General features: G+C 32.9%; 1 protein-coding gene across 1 annotated transcript in view; it reads left to right on the top strand.

The window, feature by feature from the left end:
- CNTLN (centlein) overlaps nt 1–25,072 on the top strand; it is a 284,413-nt gene that overhangs the window by 90,629 nt on the left and 168,712 nt on the right. The window contains exons 7-8 of the mRNA XM_045562693.1: nt 3,387–3,545; nt 12,314–12,508. Of these exons, the coding sequence (XP_045418649.1) occupies nt 3,387–3,545; nt 12,314–12,508 (354 nt within the window). The remainder of the gene's footprint in view (nt 1–3,386; nt 3,546–12,313; nt 12,509–25,072) is intronic.

Below are 25,072 nucleotides of genomic sequence, written 5' to 3'. Positions count from 1 at the left end.
TTTGAGACAAGGTGTTGCTCTGTCATCCAGGATAGAGTGCAGTGGCATCATCATAGCTCAGTGTAACCTCAAATTTCTGAGCTCAAGTGATCCTCCTGCCTCAACCTCCCAAGTAGCTGGGACTACAGGCGTGCACCAGCATGCTTGGCGAATTTTTCTGTTTTGCATAGAGATGGGGTCTCACTCTTGCTTAGGCTGGTTTTGAATTCCTGACCTCAAGCAATCCCATGCCTTAGCCTCCTAAAGTGCTAGTATTACAGGTGTGAGCCACTGTGCCTGGCCCTCCCATAGACTTTAAATCATCTCTAGATTACTCCTGATATCAATATAATGTAAATGCTATGTAAATAATTGTTGTACTGTTTTGGGTTTTTAAACTTGTATTATTTTTTATTGTTGTATATATTTTTTCTTTCCTTTTTTTGGATAGATTTAGGGGGTACAAGTTGAATTCCATTACATGAATATATTGTATAGTGGTGAACTCTGGGCTTTTGATGTACCTATAAACCAAGTATTGTATAGTGTATCCCGTAAGTAATTTTTCATCGGCTATTGGTTGAATCTGTGGATGTGGAACCTGTGGATACAAAGTGCTGACTCTATGAATATATTAATAATGTACGTGTCTATAATCTATATAGAGCATCTAACTGTATTTACCTAGAAGTTGCATATAAAGTGCTAACCAATTAAGTTGCATAACCAAAACTTTTGCCTGAATAGGTAATGATTCTACAATTCAGAAGAGAATTTTTGTTAGAATTAGTTATGAATCTGATAAAAAATGAAAAAATGAAGGTCAAGACAGTGCAGTTATAATTTTGTTTAGGAAAATATTCTGTCAGAATCCTGAAATTTGCCTAATGCATCTGGATTTCTGGTGTTCCCAGGCATTTAGTAGAAGCAAGTGCAAATTAATCTGGAGGATGATAAAACAATCTAGACTTAAATTATATCTACAGTTTTCCAAAATGATGTCTAGTACATAGTGAGAAATAACAAGTATGCAGTAAGGAAGGAATGAAAGTTAAAATATATAAGAACTGGAAATGAAGGAAAAAAATCTATTTTTTTTTTTTGCCTAAAACATGATTAGTTCACATAGAAAAAATAGTTTATAGATAAATTATTTAATAAATGAGTTTAGCATGCTTGGTAGATACATGGTGTATAAAATTTAATTGCATTTTTATTCCAGCAAAAAATTAGGAATTGAACTTAGAAATAATTTAATTTGCAATATTACTAAAGATATGAAGAGTAAATATAATGAAAGATGTATATTACCTCTATGCAGAGAACTCTAAAACATTATTGAGTGAAATAAAATGTCCAAGGTTTGCAGGGATATAAAAAGTTCATGGTTTTGAAGACTCAATATGATAAAGATGTTAGCTCTTTCCAAATGGATATTAGATTCAGAATAATCCCAATCACTGAATATCAACAGCAGGACACCATTACTGCCCTTTGCCCAGAAGAGGCAAGGAGAACAGCTGTTGTTAGGTCTCCGTGAGAATGTGCCTGGATAGAGGCTGCCTGATAAGAGTAGTGGCCTGAGACAGAGGAACACAGGTACTGTCAAACTGTGGCTCAGCAGAGAGGGAGCTAGGGAAATAAATACCCTGACCTCTTTATCCTTTACCCTCTAATCACCAGCCAGCACTTCCAACTGATTAAATCAGTCAGAGATAGAGAACGAGGAGCTATGTAATCTAGTCTGTAGAAGTTCATCACTTGAGCAAAGCAGGGTACAGATGATGAAGACTGGCCCATTCTCAGTTACTGTTCTTTTCCAGAGCTTTTTTAGCCATTATTGCTTATTAATTTTCCATATGAACTGGAAAGTAAACTTGCTTATTTCTTGTTTGGTAGTTTATTAGAACATCAAATTTACAGGTGATCTTCTTGTTCCAGAGTATGGTATGCCATTCCATTTGTTTCAGTCTACCTTTGTGTCCTTACAAAGTGTTTTAAGTTGTTTCTCATGTGGATTCTGAACTTTTCCTGATAAATTTGTTTCTAGCTCTTTCACATTTTTTGTGGTTATTTTAAATGGAGTCTTTTCTTCCCATATGGTTTCCAAATGATTTTTCTTTTATTGTTTATGTTTTTGATGTGCATGTTTTTCTGCTCAATATTTTGGTTGGTAAAGTGTTCACAGTTTTGTTTTTACTGTGAATTGTACTTTTTACTTTTTTCTGTGTACATTTTTTGCCTTGAATTCTAATTCCCTTTAAATTAATATTGCTATTCTTGCTTTATTTCTGTTTGCATTTATAAGATAACTAATGAAATAAGGATGCAATTATGTTGGTATAAATGATAAGTGCCAATTATATAAAAAAATACATGCGGTACAGAAAAGTACAAAGAAGGTAGAGGAAAAAAATTACAGTAAAATGCAACCCTATAGAAATAACAGGTATAAAAATTTTGTGAGCATTGTTCTAGATTTTTCTCAGGCCATATTTATAGATTGAAGATTGAGTAGACAGAAGTTTTTAGATAAAAGAAACTATATTGCCCATGTTCTTTTAGTAACTAACTAGTTTTTTGTGAATGTGGTGGAATTATAAGTCTCTATAAGTGAATTTGAAGGAATTATTAAATCTCAAATAATTATTTCTTCTCTATAAGAAACATTAGCTTTTTATCTTTGTAAAGCTAAGAACGTACTGACTTGAATAATCTTTAAGGTTCATGTTATTATGTTGTTTATTTTTAAAACTACATTTCATCTTTAGTTGGTTTTGATACTCTGCTAAGAATACTCTGGAAATTAGCACATAAATTCACCATTTTAACTTCCCTCAATTTGTGTCTCAAGCAATTTATCTCCTCTTGTATAACCACAATGCACACAGATGTTTAGGCATAGTTCTGTATATTTCAGTACTCATCACTAAATTTTACTTTTGATATTTTCATTCTGTACTCTTTGTTTTGAACATTTAATTTGCCTTTTGGGATTCTTTTTAATATATTTAAAGTTGTATATAATATAAAATGAAAAGTTGACTTACCCTGTATTCATAACCTTCTTCTGGTACCTGTAGTTGGCATCAGTACTTAATTCTTGGAACTGAAGTGTTAACTTAATTTCCGTAAAAAGGTGGTACTATGACTATATATCCAGGGTTTTTATTAATCAAGCTATAAAAGAAAATTGATAAGTCATAGTAGTTCTATCAATAATTTCTAGGTGTATGTGATAAATATTAAATACTTTATATTTTTTTTTATTAATAAGTTTGCATGCAGTAAAAAATACTAGCTGAAAAAGAGGAAGCAGATCTATAACCTTAGATGAACACAATTATTTAACTGAGATGGTCTTTATTCATGCTTTTCTCTATTTATTGCTTGCTTTGCACAGGAAGGAATTGCAGGAGCTGCAGAATCTTTACAAACAGAACAGTGCACATACGGCACAACAAGCAGAGCTGATCCAGCAGCTTCAGGTTCTCAATATGGACACACAAAAAGTAATGAGAAATCAGGAAGATGTTCACACAGCTGAAAGTATATCATATCAAAAAGTATGCTTTTATTCTATCATAAAAATATAAATTTATATGTATGAACTTAAATGAAAATGTATAGAATTCAATTTTTTTCAAATTTTAGCATTTCATTATTACTCTTATATTTCTTCAAAATTAAAAATGAAGGATGGTTCAATTTGGTAATATTTAAAATTTTGTGAGATTTCTTTATGGTTATTAGAGCTGAATCATTTAAAATAGATTATAAATTTACTTTGCTGAATATTTTTATAAATTGGAATTTGGATATCTATCATGAAACATACTAGGGGTGTAGCCCCCAAACCAGAAAGGATTTGAGGAATGGAATTACTCAGCAATCTATTAGAAGAAGTTATTTTATGAAGTGTAGTCCTAGTTTATGACCTAAGCCAGACTTTCATTATAAAATTTGTGTATTATTTTATTGGCAAATCTGCACGGACACAAAGGAGAATGCTGATGAGGTCTCAAGATCAATATTTTCCAAGGATCTTTCTCTCTATTTTGTGTTTCTTTTCAGTGGTCATTTTACTTTACAGTTCTTTTAGGAGACCCTCAAGAAGGCTTACTTAACTATTTAGACATGCTAACTGACTCAGCAGCAATAATTATAGCTATTAGTAATTTTTATAAAACACCTTTATTGAGTTCTTTATATGTTTTTTTGTAGTGGGATAAGTTATTTATATAATTTAGTTTATATATCGATAAATACTATGAAAGTGAGATTATTCCCATTTAATAGTTGAGAGATTAAATAGTACAATTCATATTATCTCTAAAATTTTGGGATTTTTTCATTTATTCTTCTTCCAAAAAAGCACCATGAAAATCCAATATTTATAATAACAGGAAATAAATAACTTTATTAAATAATCTTTAAACACACGTTAAAAATTCTTTTATTTAAAAAATGTAGGGGGTACAAGTGTTTTTTGTTACGTGGATGAATTGTATCATGCTGAAGTCAGGGCTTTCGGCGCACCCATCACCAGAATAGTGTACATTGTACTCAACCGGTAGTTTTTTATCCCTCACGCCCCTGCCACCCTCCCCCCTTCTTGCTTCTAGGGTCCATTACAGTTTTTTTATGACCATATTTACCCTTCATTTAGCTCCCCCTTGTAAGTGAGAATAAACACATTTTAAAATGATGCTTTGGAAGAGTGTTTAGTCTGTATCCTGTGTTCCCTTTGTGTTTCCCTGAGGACATGAATGAGATGCCAAGCAGGAAGGTAGGGTAGAGCCTATCTTCTCCACTTCAGCTAGAGCAGTACTACCTTTTTGTTTTATATGGTGGGATTTCCCGCTGTGTTTTCATTTCTAAACCATTCTCCATTGCTAAAATGATTTGAAAATTTATACCTTTTTAGTAATTTTAGTTGTTTTCTCTTTTTTCCCCTCAACATTTGTCACTATTAATGACTCTCTCTAAAAACATTCCCTAGCCCCCAGTTTCCAGTATACTACAATTGTGTGGTTTTCTTTCTTTCATTTCTAACTGTTCCTTTACTCTTTCTGATCCTTTCTAGTCTCCTCCTTTCCTTGTAAGTCTTAAAATTAAAATGTCCCTGGCCTCAGTATTAGGACCCCATCTTTTTTTCTGTTTCAACTCACATCCTAGGTGATTTTATCCAATCACCTTTGCTTTCAAAATCATATTACAGGTTGAGCATCCCTTATCCAAAATGCTTGGGACCTGAAATGTTTTGGATTTCAGATTTTTATAGATTTTGGAATATTTCATTATACTTACTGTGTGAGCATCCCAAATCTAAAAATTTGGAATCCAAAATCCTCCGGTGAGCATTTCCTTTGCACATCATGTCGGTGCTCAAAAAGTTTCAGATTTTGGAGCATTTCAGATTTTTGGATTTGGGATGCTCGGCATGCATCTGTATGCTGATGACTCCCAAATTTGTTTATCTACCATGGATCTCTTCTCTGAACTCTGGGAAAATCTATATCTAATTGCCTACATAATATCTCTTCACTTGGATGCCTAATGGGCATCTCACACTTAACATGTTGAAAACTAAGCTATTGTCTGCTCTGTCTTCAACACGTTTCTAGGATTCTACTACTTCCTAACACGTCTGCTATGACCATGCTGTCCAGGGCACCATCATGTATTACCTGGATTATTGCAGTAACTTGCCACTTTGTGTCTTTGCTGTGGCCTTAATCCCTTTGTGTGTGTTCTCAACATAGGTGCCCAGATAGTCATGCAAAAACTTAGTAAGTCAAATCAGGTTGTTCCTCTCTTCAAATCTCTCCATTGGTTTCCCAGCCCTTTAAAACTAAAAACCTAAGTTCTTACTACAACCTGTGGGACCCTATATGACACGGTTCTACGTTACCTTTCTGATCTTTTGCCTTATCTTCTTATTTGTTCCACTTCAGCCACACTAACCATGTTTCTGTTCCTTGAACATACCACATATTCTTCAGCCTTCAAGGTACACTTACTTCCAATGCCTAAAGCTCTCTCGGCAGTCATCTGTATAGATATCATTCTACCTTCTTTATTTCTTCACCTCTTATATCTTAAAATTAGTTGATAGCAGACATTGAATAGTAGAAGTAAGAATGATGTATGTTGTAATAATAGAAGTAGAGAGAAGTATAGAAACATAGCTTGGGGCTATTCCTAGGCTGGAGATAAAGAAGGTCCTCTTTTATGATGTAATATTAGTAATATTTATTCTGAGAAGATAAGAAGATATCAAAGAGACAAATTAGCTTCTCATAACTCTTCAAACTGAACTCTAGCTCAAGCCATAAATTTCCTGGTCAGTACCTTTACTAAATTTAGAGAGGTAGAAATTATATACCCCTATTTAGAGAATTTGTCATAACCTAAATCTTGATCTGGGGTACATTTTGAAACCTCACATACCGTCCCCCTAGGATTGTGTTTATCTACTCTAAGAATCATTGTGGACAATGAGAGATGTAAGTGATAAGAATGTGTCGTGGTTGTGAATAGTATTGAGGTGGAAGAAAACCCAAAAAGAACAAACTGAAATCTGCTTTAAAGGATTGGCTTACTTTTCCTGTGTTTAGTCTATTTTTTGTGCTTTCTCCAGTTTGAATTTCATTTTCCTTTTCTTTGTTTCACAGATGTTACCTTTTGGTTGGGGAAAGGGGAGTTTAGCGGGTATTTTACTACTCATTCTGAAATTGTAATTTCCATTGTAATATTTTAATTTTGAAGTTATTTTAGGTCCTTGTAGTTGTCCATAAAGTTTTCGTTAGTATCCTCTGCTAGACTCAATTTGAAAGTCTTTTCCTTGATTATTATTTATACTTTATAAATTGGCCTACAGTTAGTAGACATTACAATTATTTTTTGTAGTCTGTGTGTAAATATTCATAAAAACAAAGAAAAAAACTTTTATAATTCCATACCCCAGAGGCAAATACTGTGAACATTTTGAATATTTTCTTTCAGTTTTTAAAACTCATTTTAACATATCTGTGAAAACACTAAAATCTTTCACTTTAACGTTACATTAAAGCAGTATCATGACATATAACTGTTTTAGAAATGGTAATGTAATTTGTTTAATCATTTTTCTAGTGTGATTATATATGTTAAGATTTTTACTATTGTAAATAAAGCTGCAATAAACATCTTTTTTTGTCAGTTGAGACTATTACTGTTCATTACACACACACACACTCTCACTCTCTCTCTCACCAATCCACCCAGGGAAGAGTTCCTTTTATGAAGAAGCTAGCACCATCTTATTAGTGGTTTTAATTAGTTTTTATGTAAGGATACTCTTGTTAAAATTATAAAATAATAGTCACGAACAGGGGTCATGGAGTTTGAAGGTCACCTGCCTACCAAATGATCAGTTAATGTTAAATTATTGAAACTTAAGGAGTTGCATACTATGATATCCCACTTTGGATAATGCAATTTAAAAATCATAATTGTAAGAATATTTTTAAACTTTTAAAAATAGGATTATTTCTATTTTAATTTAAATATTATTGTAATCTATTTAATTGTTAACAATTTGGGTGGATGAATCATTCTGGAGTGGTATAAAAATGTGGAGAAGCTAAGAATATAAGTGAGAAGGCCTTCTAGTTAGTGTACAATCACAAATAAAGATAAAGAAGATAAAATTTTACTATGAGCCAGGGAGAATCTGCGTTTCCATTTACAGAAATTATTTTAGAAATATGTAAACTGAGGTAAAAATGTAAGTTATTCCTAGCAATTATATAATAATAATGGTTAACATTTATTGAGTTTATTATATATCAGGCACTGGCAGTGGGGCTTTTGCCTCACTAAGCCTCACACCAATCTGATGTGGTATTACTATTATTATCCCTATTTTATAGATCAGGTAACTGAAACTTTGAGTATTATCTGAAGTCAAACAGCTACTTTTGTAGAATTCAAATCTAGGTAACCTTGAGTCCAGAACCCACACTCTTAAGCTTTTTTTAATCAAGGCCACAGTATAGTTCAGTTATATATGAACTTATCCTTAAAGTTCTCAGAAAACAGATTCAATAAACTCACATTATCCATTCTCATCAAAATTCTTTCAATGTTTAATAACTTTTAATGTTGGAAAATTTATCCTGATATCTAAGTTAAATGTTATTTGAAAGATTTTATTGCATTCTTTTTGGTGAAAATAAAGTATAACATGTTACTATCCTATGAAAAGGGCCTCCATCATCATTCTTCAGCCACTGTTTCTCCTGATTGTACAAATTTGGTTTCTTTTATTTTGCTATTACATCATGATTTTGAACTTTTTGACCTTCTGCAGATTTTTTATTAACCCCATGGTTTTCCCCCAGAAAATGTATTAATTGTGGAGTGCAGGATTTTAAAATTTGGGAATAATCACACTGCTTTATTTGTCATGTGTGCTACTGTTCAGACTTCTAGTGTTCATTTCCATTAAATTATTCATTCTTATTCTAGAGCATTTTACTTGGTACTTTTCCTTAATCTTCTTCTACATGTATTTTTCTAGATTTTGCAATAAATTTGAATAATCTGTAACCCATGCAACAATGTGATGAAATTGGTTACTTAGAAAATCAGATTTTTAAATATATTTTCATGTAGGGTAATTTTAATATTTCCAAATAATAGTTGGGGTTTATCTGTAAGACTCAGGTGAGTTGAATTAAAAAATAATATTACACTAACAATTTATTTCCAGTTCTTACTAAACTTCTTTAAGAGTTAGGTCTTCTTAATTTACTATTTCTAATGAAGTTTCTATTTCCTTTTTTCTCTTTCTCACAATTCTTCACTCTTTTTTCCTTGCCCTTTCATTTCCCCTTTTTTCTCATTTAAGTATATTTATATCATAACATCCATTTAATTATCTTAAAAAATAAAAACTGTTGCCCAGAGTGGTAGGATGAGGGGAATGAGGAAGGGAAACAAAGGTGAAGAGAGAAAACTGAAAAAGCTTTTAAGCACAGGAAAGAGGTAAGTCATATTTTCCCAGAGGTCTCTGTAACAAATCATTGATCTCATACACAAGTCTACCTACCATTTAATGTGGAAGGCTATTCTAAAAGAGAAACACCATCAAGAAAAATTAAAGTAAGCTAGTATGTTCTTTTCCTCTGAGCATATGGCCCTTTATATAACTTTTAATATTTTTATATTAAATATATAAATTACATATGTGTATGATTTAAATATTTATAGGAATTATGTCAGCATTTATGATTTCTAAAGCATCTAATATGTTTTGGGTACTAAATATATATCTTACAACCTTTTGTTCTATTTAATGATAATTATATTTCACAAGCTAATACCAATCTGGGAAAATAAGGAGTTAATATATATATACTTTTAATCTAAATTACATGTAAATCAGTATTTTCTTCTCATTTTCAGTTATAAATTATCTAGTTTTCACTTGAACAATTTTATGGTCTCAATCAATGTTGAAAACATGGTTGGCCTTTCATATCTAAGGGTTCCACATTCATGGATTCAACCAACCGTGGATCAAAAATATGTGAAAAAAAGCAATAAAAAATAATAGTACAACTGTAAAAAGTAATGCAAAAAATAGTATGCCAACTATTTATATAATTTTTACATTTTATTAGGTATTATACACAATCTAGAGATGATTTAACGTACACAGGAGGATGTACATAGGTTATCTGCAAATATTATACCATTTATGTAAGAGACTGGAGCATCCATAGATTTTGGTATCTGCTTGGGTCTTGGAACCAATCCCTCATGGATAACTAGGGATAACTATAGTATACTTACTAAATTTGGAAAAATGTTTTTTAAACCAATTAGTATCAATATATTGGTCTTCCACACTAATAAAATTTTGGGAAGTTAAAGGACTTGGAGTTTGGGCTCCTATTTCTAGAGATGATTTGCTTTCTGTCCCCTGGAGATCCTTGTAACCTTTTTCCACTTTAATTTCTTTAACAGAAAATAGTATGAAGAATATAGTAAGCATAATAAATTACATGTGAATTATAATCATTGCTACTTCTAAAGTATATAATGGAATATATGATTACCTGTTTTTTTAATGCCAGAATCTTGCAAAAAATTCTGATCCATCCAGATTTTTGGATTGTTAGAGGAAAGAAATTATACAGGAAAGAGTCTGAGAACTGCCATAAGGAATCCTGAATGCTAAGAGGGAAGAAGTTACACTTATGATGCCAGAAGCTATGCAGATGAATGCGTTTATGATGTTACCTACTTAAGAACTTTTTTTTCTCTCTCTTTTATTAATGGAATGAGAATATGATGGTATCTACCCAGGGCACTGGAATATCCTAAACTTTTACCTCCTTGCAAGATCTAGAGAAATAAACATTTTATTACCCTGAGGCTTTGTCACCAAAAAAACACTCTAGAAATAAGGATAGGTTTAATCTAATTAAAGGCTGTTTTAACCAAGTTTACTTAAAAATGGCTGGAGGATAGCTTTGCTTCCTGTACTCTTAAGTCCACAACTAAGTGATCTTATTACTATTACATAAGTGAAGTCCAGTCAGCCATCAAAGAAAACAGGCAAGTAGAAGGTGTATATTTGTAATAAGAGCTAAGGAATAAGAGTTTGTCCCAATTTCTGGAGCAGGGCTTGTCTAGATAGTCTTTTCCAGGCTTTCTCAGTTCTTTTACACCTGCTTTTCGGAAGACAGTTTGCCCCAGTGTCTAGAGTTACCCACTCATTGATTTCAGATCAAGTCAGGGCAACTTATAAATAGGATTACGTGCGACTACTTAAACTGCATGGCAGAGAGAACAAAGGAACACAAAGTGTGCTATTAGTCCTCTATTTTATGAAGCATGAAAGAGGGTAGAGAAAAGAGACAAGAAATTAAGATTTGGCTTATTCATTCATGGCCTTATATTTGTGAAGGAAGATTGCAAGATGTGAAATCCAAGAGTAAGGTTTACCACACTCTTGACACTAATGGCCAGTAAATTGGTCCTCAGTCCTGACCACACATTAGCAACATGCCTACACCTTGGAAGTTGGGAGAGAAGCTATGTGTTTTTCTTTGTCAGAACTTATTAATGTCCATAGGTTCTCAAATATTTGAAATCTGTGAATCTTTAATAATATTATTTTGTATTTTTTCAAAGAGATTAATTTGTACTAATTGGATAAAAGGAGGTTAGCTTAAATGAAGCACCCAAATAATAGAAAGTGTTTAAAGATTCACTGAATAAGTGACTGTGCAGTGAAGGGCTGACCTTCACTCATCCTAGCCACAGATATACATACAGATTCTGTATGTAAATCAGTTACCACAGATTGAAATATAACTCATTAAATCACAATCATAAGTTAGGGTTTTCATCAACAATCAAGTTCATGAGTACTGGAGGCATACCATCTTGATAACCCTATGTTATGCTCTGTGTGACACCACCTATGTAACATACACTGTCTTATAGTTTTAATAAACTCTAGTTTTAAATTTATTTACTTCATATTGCCTTGATTTAAAAAAAAATCTAAAGTCACCTTTCAAGCCTCCAGATCATTGCTTCTGTTTTATCACACTGTTCAAGGTCTTCAGTAACTCCCTGTTGTCTACAGAACAAGTCTATCCTCCTTAATATGACATTGAAGAATCTTTACATTCTATCTACAATCTTATTGCTTGACTTTGTCTCTTACTGTTCCTTCTGCCCCTCCTCAGGGGTAGATACTAAATTATACTAAGTAGGAATGTATCAGTGAACCTTAATCAACCTTCAATGAAATATTCCTTGTTTTTCTTTGTTTTCTTTTAACTGTATATATTAAGTCCAGTTAGACTGTCATACCTCATTCTCCTTTCTATCCTTTCTTATCACTGTTCATAATTTTTTCACATCTACGTCATTTTTAGAATGACTTTTTGTTTTTGGTCAATTCCAATAATACTGTCATGACTCAGTTTAAATCCTTTTTCATAAAGCCCTCCAAGGTTAATGTGGCTAGTGTAAAGTATTTTCTTCCTCTTTAGAAATTTAACACTCTTTTCCTATGTTACACTGGCCAATAATACATGTTGCCTTTTGACATCAGTTGTTTTTCATTGCTATTTGGTGATATTATTTAGTTTTCCTTGTGTTTATATCTTCTTTCTCTCTCAGAGTATTAAAATAACCTGAAAGCAAGGACTATGTCATATACAGTCCTTATGTATATATAAATGTGTGTATACATATGTATGTATATACAGGCATAACTATTTTATTGATTACTAATATAATTCGGATATATTTTTTGAAACAGCTTTACAATGAGTTGCATATTTGTTTTGAGACCACAAAATCGAATGAAGCTGTGCTTCGGCAAAGTGTTGTTAATCTTCAGGATCAGCTCTTTCAAAAAGAGCAAGAAAATGCTAAATTAAAAGAACAACTTCAGGAATCCCAGGGAGCACCTTATTCTTTACCTCAAGAAAATGATTCAGACCACTCAGCACAGGTGAGAGACATTTTCTAAAAATGTTACCCAGTATAATATGAAATTAAATCATCTCCTACAATTGAGTAAAACAGATTTGCATACATTGGAAGATAAAGGTCTGCAGATAGTTTTGCATTATACTATTTTTCTACTCCTTGTAGACGTGAATATTATATTAATATAATACATTACAGATTCATATACAAATACATGTCAAAATACAAAGTATATCAAGTATAGTTATTGTGATGAATCATTTGCTTGATACACATTATTGAAGAGCAAATTAATAGGTCATGCCCATTTTGACACTTTCTAACTCAATGAGATAATGGAATGTAAAGAGTACCTAACAGTAAGTCTCATAAAGTACCTGCCATAATGCCTGGTATGCGTACTTAATATCTATTAGTCCTGATTCTGCCACTATCTTGATGGGTGATTTTGGACAGGTCATTTGACCTTTCTTAGTATTTCCTATGGTATAAATATGAAGGATCTGGATTCAAATAAATCTGAGATTAAATTACAGCTTTGCCTGTGAGCTTTGTGTACTTGAACAAATTTCTTAACCCTTTTATCTACTTTCCTCATACACAAAATGTTATTAATGGTATCAATGTCATAGAGTTTTATGAGGATTAATAACATAGTGCATGTCTAGTGCAGAACTTGGCATATAGAAAATGTTAAATGGTACCTTTTTAAGATAATCTTCACTGTAACTTTCAGTTATAAATATCTTTTTAAAAAAAACTCTTTCTATAAATTTATTTAAGTATTTTTAAGGCACTTAGTGTTTTCTTAAATTTTAAATTTATTAATTTAATTCAGAAATGGAATGAAAACAAACAGGAAATTAGGTGCTTAAATGTTTATTGATGATTCTTCAACAGTAATTTTTGAAGCCAGCACATCTGTCTTGCCAATACCTCAAACTTAAGACAAAAATTTTTTAATTTGTATTATATTGATTGCATTTTTTGGACAGAATTGGACTAATCATACATTTATGACATGACACACTATTATGTTATATGCCTAGGCCTATTTAATTTGTTTGTTTATTATAATATACATCCTTGATCTCACTAACTCATCCAAAGACTAGAATGTTACTAATGATTTACATCTATTGTATGTTCTTCCCTAATCTGATGCTTTGATTCTCTCACCAGACATAACCCCTAAACTATTAATATTTACCATTTTGATTATTTTTTAAAAGTTTTATCACATATATATTTATGGGGAAACATTTTATTGTTTAGTTTCGTCATTTATGAAAATGGTATAATACGTATTATATGGGTTTTGGCAATTTTGACTCATTATATTACTAAGATTCATTATGTTGTTCAATAAAGCTGTTTATTTTCACTGTTTTAAAATATTCTGTTATATGTGAATATATTGTAACTACTTATCTATGCATCTCTAGATGACTACATTGGTTAATTCTGGATTTTGCTGTTACAAATAATGATGCAGTTGACATTTTTGTACATGATTCTTTGTGTTCATGTGCATGCATTTTTTGTGGATTACGTATCTAGGAATGGAAATCCTGGATTGTAGGGTAGGAAAATGTTACTTTTGCAATGTACTGATGACTTATTTTTCAAAATGGTTTTGTCAGTTTTACTCCCACCAACAATGTATAAGAGATCTGGTTGATTCATGTCCTCCTCAACATTTACTGTTGTCAGACTTCTTAATTTGTTGCCAACTGAATGAATATAAAATAAAATTTTATTTTGGTCTTAATACTTAATCTCTGATAGAACAAATCATCAAATGCTTACTAGTCAGTGTGCATCCTCCTCTGTGAAACATCTGTTTATGTCTTTTGTCCTTTTTTCTATTGGATTTTTTTCTTGTTGTTTTACAAAAGTTCTTTATATGTTCTTGATATTAATCCCCAGTAAGTTAAATGTGTGGCAGATATATCAGTGTGTACCTTGGCTTTTCATTTTCTTTAGGGTATCATTTGATGAACTGAAATTAAATAAGTTCTTAATTTTAATTTAGGTAAATTAATCTTTTATAGCTAGTGCTTTGGTATCTCATTTAAGAAATACTTATCCCCAAGACAGAAATGTTTGCACCTCTATTTTCTTCAAAAAATTTTAAAACTTTGCTTTTGTCATTTACATTCACAATTTATTCAGAATTGTTTTTGTGTATAGTGTAAGTTGCCAAATTCATCAACCAGAAGATGCAATATTGTTGAGAATGCAGTTCTTCCTAAATTGATCTATCTATCATATAATCCCAATCAATTCCCAGGAGACTGTTTTTTCCAAAAGAAATTAAAAAGTCAATTCTGAAATTTATAGGGAAATGCAAAGAACCTAGAAGAGCAAAATCAAGTTTCATAAAGAACTTATAAGAGGACTTATGCTTCCTGATTTGAGACTTATTTATCGAGCAAAAAAATCAAGACAATGTGGTATTAGCATAACAATTGACAAAATAATCAACAGAACTGAATAGAGTCCAGAAATATACCTACTCATATATGATGCTTTTTTTTTTTTTTAAGACTGGTTAAGTGAAGCAGTGGGAGTGGAGAAGGAACAAAGGAATCTGTAATTGATTGTGATCAGTTAGGTTGTAAACACTATATGTAGCTTTATAGCAACTTTTTTTTTTCCTCCATTTTACAGGTGAGAAATATAGCAACTTTTGAAATGAGGGTAGTGTAAGTTACTTTACTCTTTCCCAAGAATATTCTGCAGGTTGTTGTTCCTTTGCTTTTTTGCAGAAATTTTAGTGTCAACTTGTCAATTTCTACAAACAAGCATTCAGTTAGAAATGTTTCTTATTTCCCTTGTGATTTTCTGTTTGGCCCTTTGGTTACTTAGAAGTGTATTATTTACTTCTGAAATATTTGTGTGTGTGTGTGTGTGTGTGTGTGTGTGTGTGTGTTTTCCTGTATATCTTATTGTCTCTGATTTCTAATCTACTTCCATTGTGGTCACTCTATAAAATTACTATGCTTTGAAATTTATTGAGATTTATCATATGGCCCAGCATATTTTGGTGAACATACATATGTACTTGAAAATAATTTGTATTTTGCAACTAGTAGGTGAAAAGCTCCTTAAATATTAATACTAATTATGTCATTGTGGTTGACAGTGTTCAGATCTTCTATATCTCTAATTTTTTTGTTTAGTTTTTCTATCAATTACTTAAGAGAGAGGCATTAAAAATCTCCCAATATGATTGTAAAATTTTGTTTCTCCTTTAAATTTTCTCAATTTTTACTTCATGTATTTTAAAGCTGTTTTATTATGTGTGTACATAATTAGGATTACTATATCTTTGTAATTAATTGAATCCTTTCTCAATATAAAATAACACTTTTAATTATGATATTTTGTTGACTTGAAATCTACCTTTATGATGTTAGTATGGCCAATTCTTCCCTTTAATGGCTATACTTTACAGAATATACCTTTCCCATCTTTTTAATTTCAGCGTATAGATGTCTTTACGTTTAAAGTATATATGTTAATATTTGGATCCTGTTTTTTTAATCCATTCTGATACTTTCTTCCTCTTCATTGCAGTTAATCCACTTAAATGTAATATAATTATTAATATTATTAGGTTTAGGTATACCACCTTATCATTTGTTTTCTGTTTATCCAGTTTTTTTGTTCTTCTCTTTTTTCCTGCCTTCCTTTTGGGTTAACTTTTTTTAAAACTTTTCAGAGCAATTTAAAAGTTTTACTTTTCTGTCTTCTGGACTCTATAGATTCTGCTAATAAGTCAGCCTGAATTCATTTCATTGTTAACTTAAATGTAATGTCTGTTTTAAGCTTTGTTTTCAAGATTTTGCTTTTGACTGTAACCATTTAAAGTATGATGCTCTCAAGTATGATTTGCATGGTATTCATCCTTCTTGTAGTTTGCTGAGCTTCTTGATTAAAAAAAAATTTTTTTTTACCAAATTGGAAAATATTTTTGACAGTTTTTTCAAATTTTTTTTGATTTCTCTTCTCTCTCTTCTCCTTTTGGGATTCTCATTTCACTTATGTTAGACATTTCAATGTCCCACAGATGAGTGAAGCTCTGCTCATTTAAAAAAAATATTTTTATACCTATGTTATTTAGATTAGATAATCTCTATTAATTTATATTCAAGTTAAATAGCATTTCTGTTCATCTCCAATTTACTGAAGTGTTGTCTGTGAAGTATCTGCAAATAGTGTTTCAGTTTTAGAATTTTAATTTGATTTATTATTATACTTTGTATATCTGTGGGGTTTTCCTATTTGTTCTTTTCTTGCAGACAGTTTTATTTAGGTCCTTGTTATAATAGTTAAAATAGCTCATTTAAAATCATACTCTAATTCCATCTTTAGGTCTCCTTGAGTTTGACCAAGATATTCTCTCTTGCCCTTTAGCAGCTGTTTTTACATTTTTCTTGTAATTTAACACATTCCCTGCCACACTAGACAAAAAAAAAAAAACAACTTTTCCTTGGGGCCACAGGGTTTAATTATGAAAATAGAATACAAACTTCGAAAACAAAACAATCCTTTCTAATTTAATGAAAAATATGTTATTTTTTATTGTTTTCTGTACATGAGTTATATGCAACTTGGAAAATAGTTCGCACAGCTCCCAAGGTGAAGAGATGTGTGAGTTATATATGCTCCTCAAGGCCCTGGGCTCAAAACTAGCATGACTTAAGTACAGCTCATGTGGCAGTTAATGTGTTAAATGGTAATGTGCAATAAGTTTAATCTGATAGGATGTACTCTGCTGTTACTGTAAGTGGAACTTCCTATTCGTTGAGTTTTTAGAGTGTACTTGAACTTACTTTTTATCACTTCTGTACAATGCAGGGAACTTAATACACTCAAACTTATTTATCTCCACCTCTTATTATTTTTGTCTTACATTTTAATTCTATGTGAATTTTTACCTTTTAAGACATTATTATTATAAAATATAAATTTCATCTAGAATCTTTATACTTTTAAGTGTTTTTCACTCTTTATTGCAATTCTATGTTTCTCTCTAGTATCTTTTGCCTTTTGCCTTAAGCACCCCCTTTAGTATTTCTTTTACTGGATGTCTGCTCAGAATCAATTCTCTCATTTTGTATTTAGTGGAGAATGTCTTTCTTTTGCCTTCATTTCTTTTTTTTTTTTTTTTGAGACAGAGCCTCACTTTATTGCCTGGGCTAGAGTGAGTGCCGTGGCGTCAGCCTAGCTCACAGCAACCTCAAACTCCTGGGCTTAAGCGATCCTTCTGCCTCAGCCTCCTGAGTAGCTGGGACTACAGGCATGCGCCACCATGCCCGGCTAATTTTTTCTATATATATATTTTTAGTTGTCCAGATAATTTATTTGTATTTTTAGTAGAGACGGGGTCTCACTCAGGCTGGTCTCGAACTCCTGACCTCGAGTGATCCACCCGCCTCGGCCTCCCAGAGTGCTAGGATTACAGGCGTGAGCCACCGAGCCTGGCCTTGCCTTCATTTCTGACGGGCATTTTCCAGATGGATAGAATTGTTGATTGGCAGTCTCTTCTCTTTATTCATTTTAAAGATAATCTGCCTTGTCTTCTAGCCTCTGTATTTTGTATTTAGAAGTCATATCTCTATCTTATTTTTGTTCCTTTGAGGGTAATGTGTCCATTGTCTATTTACTTTTTATAGTTTCTTGTTATTTTTGTTTTACAGAAGTTTTTGTATGACTTGTTTAAGTGTGGTGGTGTTTCTGTTTTTCCTGATTTGGGGTATAAAGAGCTTTTTTTATCTGAGGCTTATGGTTTTCTATATTCTTAGAAAACACTTGGTAAAAATGTCTTCAAATATGGCTTCTGTGCATTCTTTCTCTCCTGTCCTTGTGGGATTCCAGTTACATGCATATTAGACCTTTTTATTACATTCCACTTATCTCTTGAGCTCTTTTTGATATTTTCAAAGATTTTTTTCTCTTGGCTTCAACATTGATTTTTTTTTTTTTTTTGATATTTTCTTAAGTTTACTCAATCTCTCTTCTGTTGTGGTAGTCTGATGTACTCATTTACTGAATTCTTGAATATGTATTTTACTTTTATGGGTAGAATATTCTATAAATGTCATTTAGGTCAAATGTGTTGATAGTGTTGTTCAGGCTTTATCTATCTGTATAGATTATCTCTGCTTATTCTATCTGTACTCTTAGATTTGTCTATTTTCTCTTTCAGTTCCATATGTTTTTTTAAGGTCTAATTGGCTTGTAGTGTTCTTCAAGTCTTCCATACACTTGCTGATTTTCTTTCCAGGTGTTTTATCTGTTATTATTGTCTATTTCTCTCTTTAATTCTGTCAGTTTTTGCTTTGCATATTTTGAGACTCTGTTGTTCAGTGCATATATATTTATAATTGTTATCATTTCCCAGTGAATTGACCCTCTATCATTACAAAATGTTCTTTAGCTATAGTGATAATTTTTTGTCTTAAAGCCTATTTTGTCTAATATTAGTATAGCCACCTCAGCTTTCTTTTTTTTTTTTTTTTTTGAGACAGAGTCTCACTCTGTTGCCCAGGCTAGAGTGAGTGCCGTGGTGTCAGCCTAGCTCACAGCAACCTCAAACTCCTGGGCTTAAGCGATCCTTCTGCCTCAGCCTCCCGAGTAGCTGGGACTACAGGCATGAGCCACCATGCCCGGCTGATTTTTTCTATATATATATTTTTAGTTGTCCAGATAATTTATTTGTATTTTTAGTAGAGACGGGGTCTCACTCAGGCTGGTCTTGAACTCCTGACCTCGAGTGATCCACCCGCCTCGGCCTCCCAGAGTGTTAGGATTACAGGCGTGAGCCACCGCGCCCGGCCTCAGCTTTCTTTTGGTAACTGCATGTTGTATCTTTTGCCATGCTATTACATTCAACGTATTTGTATCTTTAATCTTAAGTGTGTCTCTAGTAGATACCATAAAGTTGAGTCATGGTTTTAAAATCCATTCTATTCTGTTTAATTTGAGGACTTAATTCATACACACTGAATGTAATTACAGATGCAGGGCTCAGTGGTCTTGGTGTCTTCTTGCTTGGGCCTTTTGAGTAACCCTGTCTCTGGAAAAGCTCTTTTATAGCAGCAGCCACTATTTGAAAAGCTTTTTCTATTCTCAGGGCTGCTGTCAGTCCCATTATCCCTTTTTTCCCCCTTGTGTATGTATGTGACCATTCCCAAAGTTTCCAGAGACCAAGAGACTTACCAAATTCCAAATGATATTAAAGGCACTGAGAAGGATGTCCTAGAAACTGTGGCAGAGGAGGGAGCAGTTCTAAGACCAAAGCAGCTTCCCTCCTGGAGGTAGAAGAATGAAACAATCCCCTTTCAGAGGACTCCCTCCTCTGCCACAGTCCCCTCTCAGGGGAGAAAAGTGATTTCTTCCTGTGTGGAGGCAGAGAAGTAAGTGACTCAGTTTCAGTCTCCCTGTGACTTGCCTTCCCCATGTGGACCACCAAATGTAAAACTGGAAAACTTAGTGGGTGTTGATAGTGTGGTTGGAGAAAAATTTCTCATGCAGAGGATTAGGATACATAAAATTAAAAAAGTGTACTTTATCTTCTTAGAAGGAGAGAGAGAAAAGAGGAGAGCAGGGAGGTAGTGTGGCATCCCAAAGAAAGGGGTGGGGGGAGGGTGTCAGGATTGGTGGCTTGCTGATTTTATGGGGACAAAGAGAAAGGAAAAAAAAATAGTGATTGCTGTCAGTTGATAACAGAAGTGGCTGTGAGAAACTGCTGCATCTGCTCCTTACTTTCTTCTGGTGGCAGGCTGTTGAAGTCTAAGAGTTGGCTTGCCTGCCTTTCCTTGGAGACAGAATTATCGCAGGAGATCTGACTCTGTTTTCAAGATATGACTGAGGCCTGAAGCTTGTTCTCTTGCTGTTAACTCAGGAACTCTGTAAAAGCAGATTCTCAAAGCAGTTTTGAAAGAGAAAGATTTACATCTCTTTTCCGTCTGTTCAGCTCTTTTCAGAAGTTGTGTAAAACAGAACTCATAGGATTGATCTTTAACTGATACTAGGAAATCTGGAGATTAGATATCTTCCTGTTAATTTTTGCAAGGCCGCCCTTTTAATTATTATATAGAAGACACTTCTTATATTGTGTTGGTAAATTTGAGATTTTTTTCCTTGTATTGGTGGTGATTTATCTTTTCTTTCTCCTGATCTTACTTATAATCTGAGCTGTTGGTGAGCTAACTGATAGTCTTTGCCATAGAAAAGGGCAAAGCTAATTGGTTCACATGGGATTGAAACCTGTGACCTTTGATTTCTTAGCTCCATTCTCTTAACTAGCTGAATTCTGAGTGACTGCCTATTCTTATCTCAAACTGATTGTTTATCTTTTTCATGCAGAAGTATTTGGTATATTACCTTGGAGGAATATCTTGCAGTTGAGGACAAGAGAGAAACCTAAGCCTTAAATTTAGTATATTTATCTATGAATGAGATACACACCATGTGGCTAATGGCAGGACCATAAGAACAGAGTTACAGATTTTAACCATAGACTTGTTTATTTTTATTTCTTTTCATGGTTATTCTCTATTCCTTTATTTCCTCAGTTGGAGAGAATTTTCTTTATGTTGTTTTCCCTTGTATTCTCATTTTATTTTTAAAAATTTTTATTATAAAATATATGAAACCTATAAAAGAATAAATGTAATACCCGTGTACTCACTAGTAACTATTGTCAATACTCTTGGTGACACCTATGGCTCTTCACTGATCTCACTTTTTTTCCTGAAGATAATTACTGCTTTGGATTTTGTGTTTATTAATTCCTGCCTATTAAAACTATTTTTTCTTAACAAATTATTTTGCATTGCTTTTATTTAAACCTTAAAAATATCGTCATCTACATATATTATACTCTGCCACGAGGTCTTTCATTTTGAATTTTATTTTTGTGAGAGAATTCATTGCTATTAAGTGTAGCTGTAATTATTTTCCCCTTCTATACAACAGCCTATTGTATGAATAAACTACAATTTATTTATGCTATAGTCTGATTTTTTTGTCCCCCCCCCCAAATTCATATTTTGAAGCCTAGTTCCTAATGTGGGGATATTAGAAGTTTAGAACATTTGGAGGGTATTTGGATTTGCGACACTGGGAACCTCCACTCTCATGAATGGGATTAAGTGCCCTTATAAAAGATGCCTGAGAGAGACCCCTCACTCCTTCCACCATGTGAGGACACAGCAAGACAGTGCTGTCTATGAACCAGGAAGCATTCCTCAACAGGGCCAGGTTAAATATTGTATTATTTATCATAACAGACTAAGATACCTTATCAATCCTTTGTAAATTAATTTTTTTTTTGTATTTCAATTTTTACACACTGCTGCTATAAACTTTGTAGTAATACATGTCTTCTGACTCACATGTTAAGACTTTCTCTAGGATTTATTGCTGAGGGTGAAATTGCCTGTCACAGGCAAATTTTTTGCCAGGGTGGCTGTCTCAAATTTAGACTTCTTAGTTGTATTATTAAAAAGGATAAAATGATATCTCATTCTGCTTTAATTTTGTACTCCTTTGATTGCTAATGATCTTGAGCATCTTATGTTTACCTTATATGAAATTTCTGTGTCTCATGTCCATATTTTATTAGGAGGTTTGTCTTTTTGTTGAAGTTCTTTATTTTGGATATTAGTCTTTTGTTGGCTATTATATTATTTAACATAATGTTGGCTTCTGAAATACATAACCCCAAATCTATGTGGCCTGTTACATAACAATCCACTGCAGATATTACTTGGGCTTTCAACTTCTAAGCAGTGATTTAGACACCTAGGATGTTTTCATCATATGGATCCACTACCTTTAAACATGGCTAAGTTGTCCTGGGGTCATCTCTACTCCAGCCAGCCAGAGGGTAAAAAAGCCTAGAGAATCACATTTAGAAGGTATTATGAGTCAGGCTTAGAAATGGTACATATCACTTTTGCCGGCATACCATTGGCCAGAACTCAATTCTCTATCTATATGTTATGTATTTGCAAAGAAGATTGGGAAATATGTGCCTATTTCCAAAAGGAGGAGATGGATTTAGACATCAGCCAGCAGTCTCAGCTATCAGTTGTGTGTTGCAAATATCTTTTTGTTTTTGTTTTCTGTTTTTCACTTATTTTATGATATCTTTTGAAAAATGAAGTTATTAATTTTAATAGAGTTCAGTTTCTCAATGTTTTTTTCTTACAGTTTGTGTATATTGTATCTTGAATAAGAAATTTTACCTTAAATTGATTTTTGTGCTTGGTATAAAATTTGGTTTAATTTTTTAAAAAATCTGGATATCTTTTTATGTCAACACTATTTATTCTGCTAATAATCACTTTTTGTCAGTGATCTACAGTGCTACCTCTGACATTTTTTATTGACTGTTTATATGGGTCCATTTCTGGTCTCTTTTATTTACATTGAGTCATTTTTTAATCTTGCAAACAATAGCTCTGAATTTATTATTACAACTTTTTTTTTTATTTGAATGCCTTTGATTTATTTTTTTTTTTTATTTTTTATTTTTTTATTTCAGCTCATCATGGGGGTACATAAGTTCAGGTCATATACATTGTCCATGTTCCTCCCATCCCCCCGAGTCAGAGTCCCAAGCGCGTCCATTCTCATTCTCCAGACAGTGTGCCTGGCACTCATCATGTAGTCATACCTCCATCCCCTCCCCCCCCCCACCTCCCCGGGTCTGCACCTTCAAGCATGTTATTATTACAACTTTCTAATGAGTCTTGGTAACTAATATGACAAGCCTCATCACCTTATTCTTCTGCATCAGTGTTTTTGATAGTGTTGATCATTTGCTCTTCAATATAGTATTGTAACCAGCTATCAAGTTCCCTGAAAAACTTTTTGGGGATTAATTTGAGCAGAACTGACATCCTTACCATTTTAAATCTTTCTATGCATGAATATACTATGTCTCCTTTAATTTAGTTCTTCTTTAATATATTTTAATAAAGTTTTGTAGTTTTATCCATAGAGGTTTTACATGCCTCTTACTAGATTTATTTCCAAGTAGCTTACCTTATTGTTGGTATTTTAGCTGTCTGCATTTTATTAGATTTTGTTTCCTGTGCATAGAAATGCAATTGATTTTTAAATGTTTATCTTATATCTAGCCACCCTGCTCATCTCTTATTAATCCTGTTATTGTTGTACATTTGTCTGAGTTTTCTGTATAGCCTTATCTATGTAGTCTGTACATGATGGCAGTTTTGTTTCTTTCTTAAAATTCTTAGTATGTTATACTAATCTTTTTTTTTTTTTTTTTTGAGACAGAGTCTCACTCTGTTGCCCGGGCTAGAGTGCCGTGGCGTCGGCCTTGCTCACAGCAACCTCAGACTCCTGGGCTCAAGCAATCCTACTGCCTCAGCCTCTCGAGTAACTGGGACTACAGGCATGCGCCACCATGCCCGGCTAATTTTTCTATATATATTTTTAGCTGTCCATATAATTTCTTTCTATGTTTAGTAGAGACGGAGTCTTGCTCTTGCTCAGGCTGATCTCGGACTCCTGAGCTCAAACGATCCGCCCGCCTCAGCCTCCCAGAGTGCTAGGATTACAGGCGTGAGCCACCGCGTCCGGCCTGTTATACTAATCTTTATACACTTTACCAGATGAACTTTCAGTGGAAGTGGTTAGAGTGGCTATCATTGCCTTGTTCCTAATTTAAAAGAGATTTCTAATATTTCATTGTTAGGAATGAAGTTAACCATAGTTTCTTATAGATACACTTTTATCAGGTTACCAAGCCTGATAAGCAAATACCATGAATGGGTCGTAAATTTTATAAAATGTTCTGTCTTTTCATACCTGGGCATTTCCAACCTTTTTTATACTGCTTCATTCATTTTACCCTTATTTAGTCTGTTTTTAATCTCTATTTATGAATAAAATTGGTCTGTTGTGTAGCTTTCTTATACTGCCTTTATCTAGTTTTGTTAATAAGAATAGCCTTGTACGATGAGCTATTGAGCCAATGGAAGAATTAGAAAATTAGACTATAAAGCTGATGAAATTACTCAGAATGTAGTGCAGAGACACAGCACTGGAAAATATGGAAGAAGTGAGTGGACATGGAGGAGGCAATGAGAAGTTCAAACCATGTCTAATTATGAATGGTGAGAGGGAGAATAGAGCAAGGGGTGGCAATGAATTATTTATGTGTATTTGGTTCTTTCCAAATCTGTCTGTTTAGTTTGACTTTAAATCTGTAAGCTTCTTGTTCATTTTTCCTGGGTTTCTGTGTTTTATTTTTTTAAAAATAATTCATAACTAGCATGAGAGAATGACAATTCCATAAGAATTAACATGGGTATTAGGGCTCTTTTGGTGACTCACATTAATAGATACAAAAGGCATAATGAGATTAGTTCTAGTGAATTCAAGGCAAATAGTGGTAAAAGGGCAAAATTTTTTGATATAACAATTCCAGGAAGTGGGAAGTAGGAACAGTGAAGAGTTAACATTTAGAAGGGAATATCTAATTGTGATGTGGAATACTTGCATGTGGACTAACGAGTTCTTTTCTTTAATAGTGCTA

Source organism: Lemur catta, chromosome 10 (assembly GCF_020740605.2).
Source record: "Lemur catta isolate mLemCat1 chromosome 10, mLemCat1.pri, whole genome shotgun sequence".
Classification (NCBI taxonomy): domain Eukaryota; kingdom Metazoa; phylum Chordata; class Mammalia; order Primates; family Lemuridae; genus Lemur; species Lemur catta.
Note: the sequence above shows the minus strand (reverse complement) of the source record. Positions and strands in the feature narration are given on the sequence as shown.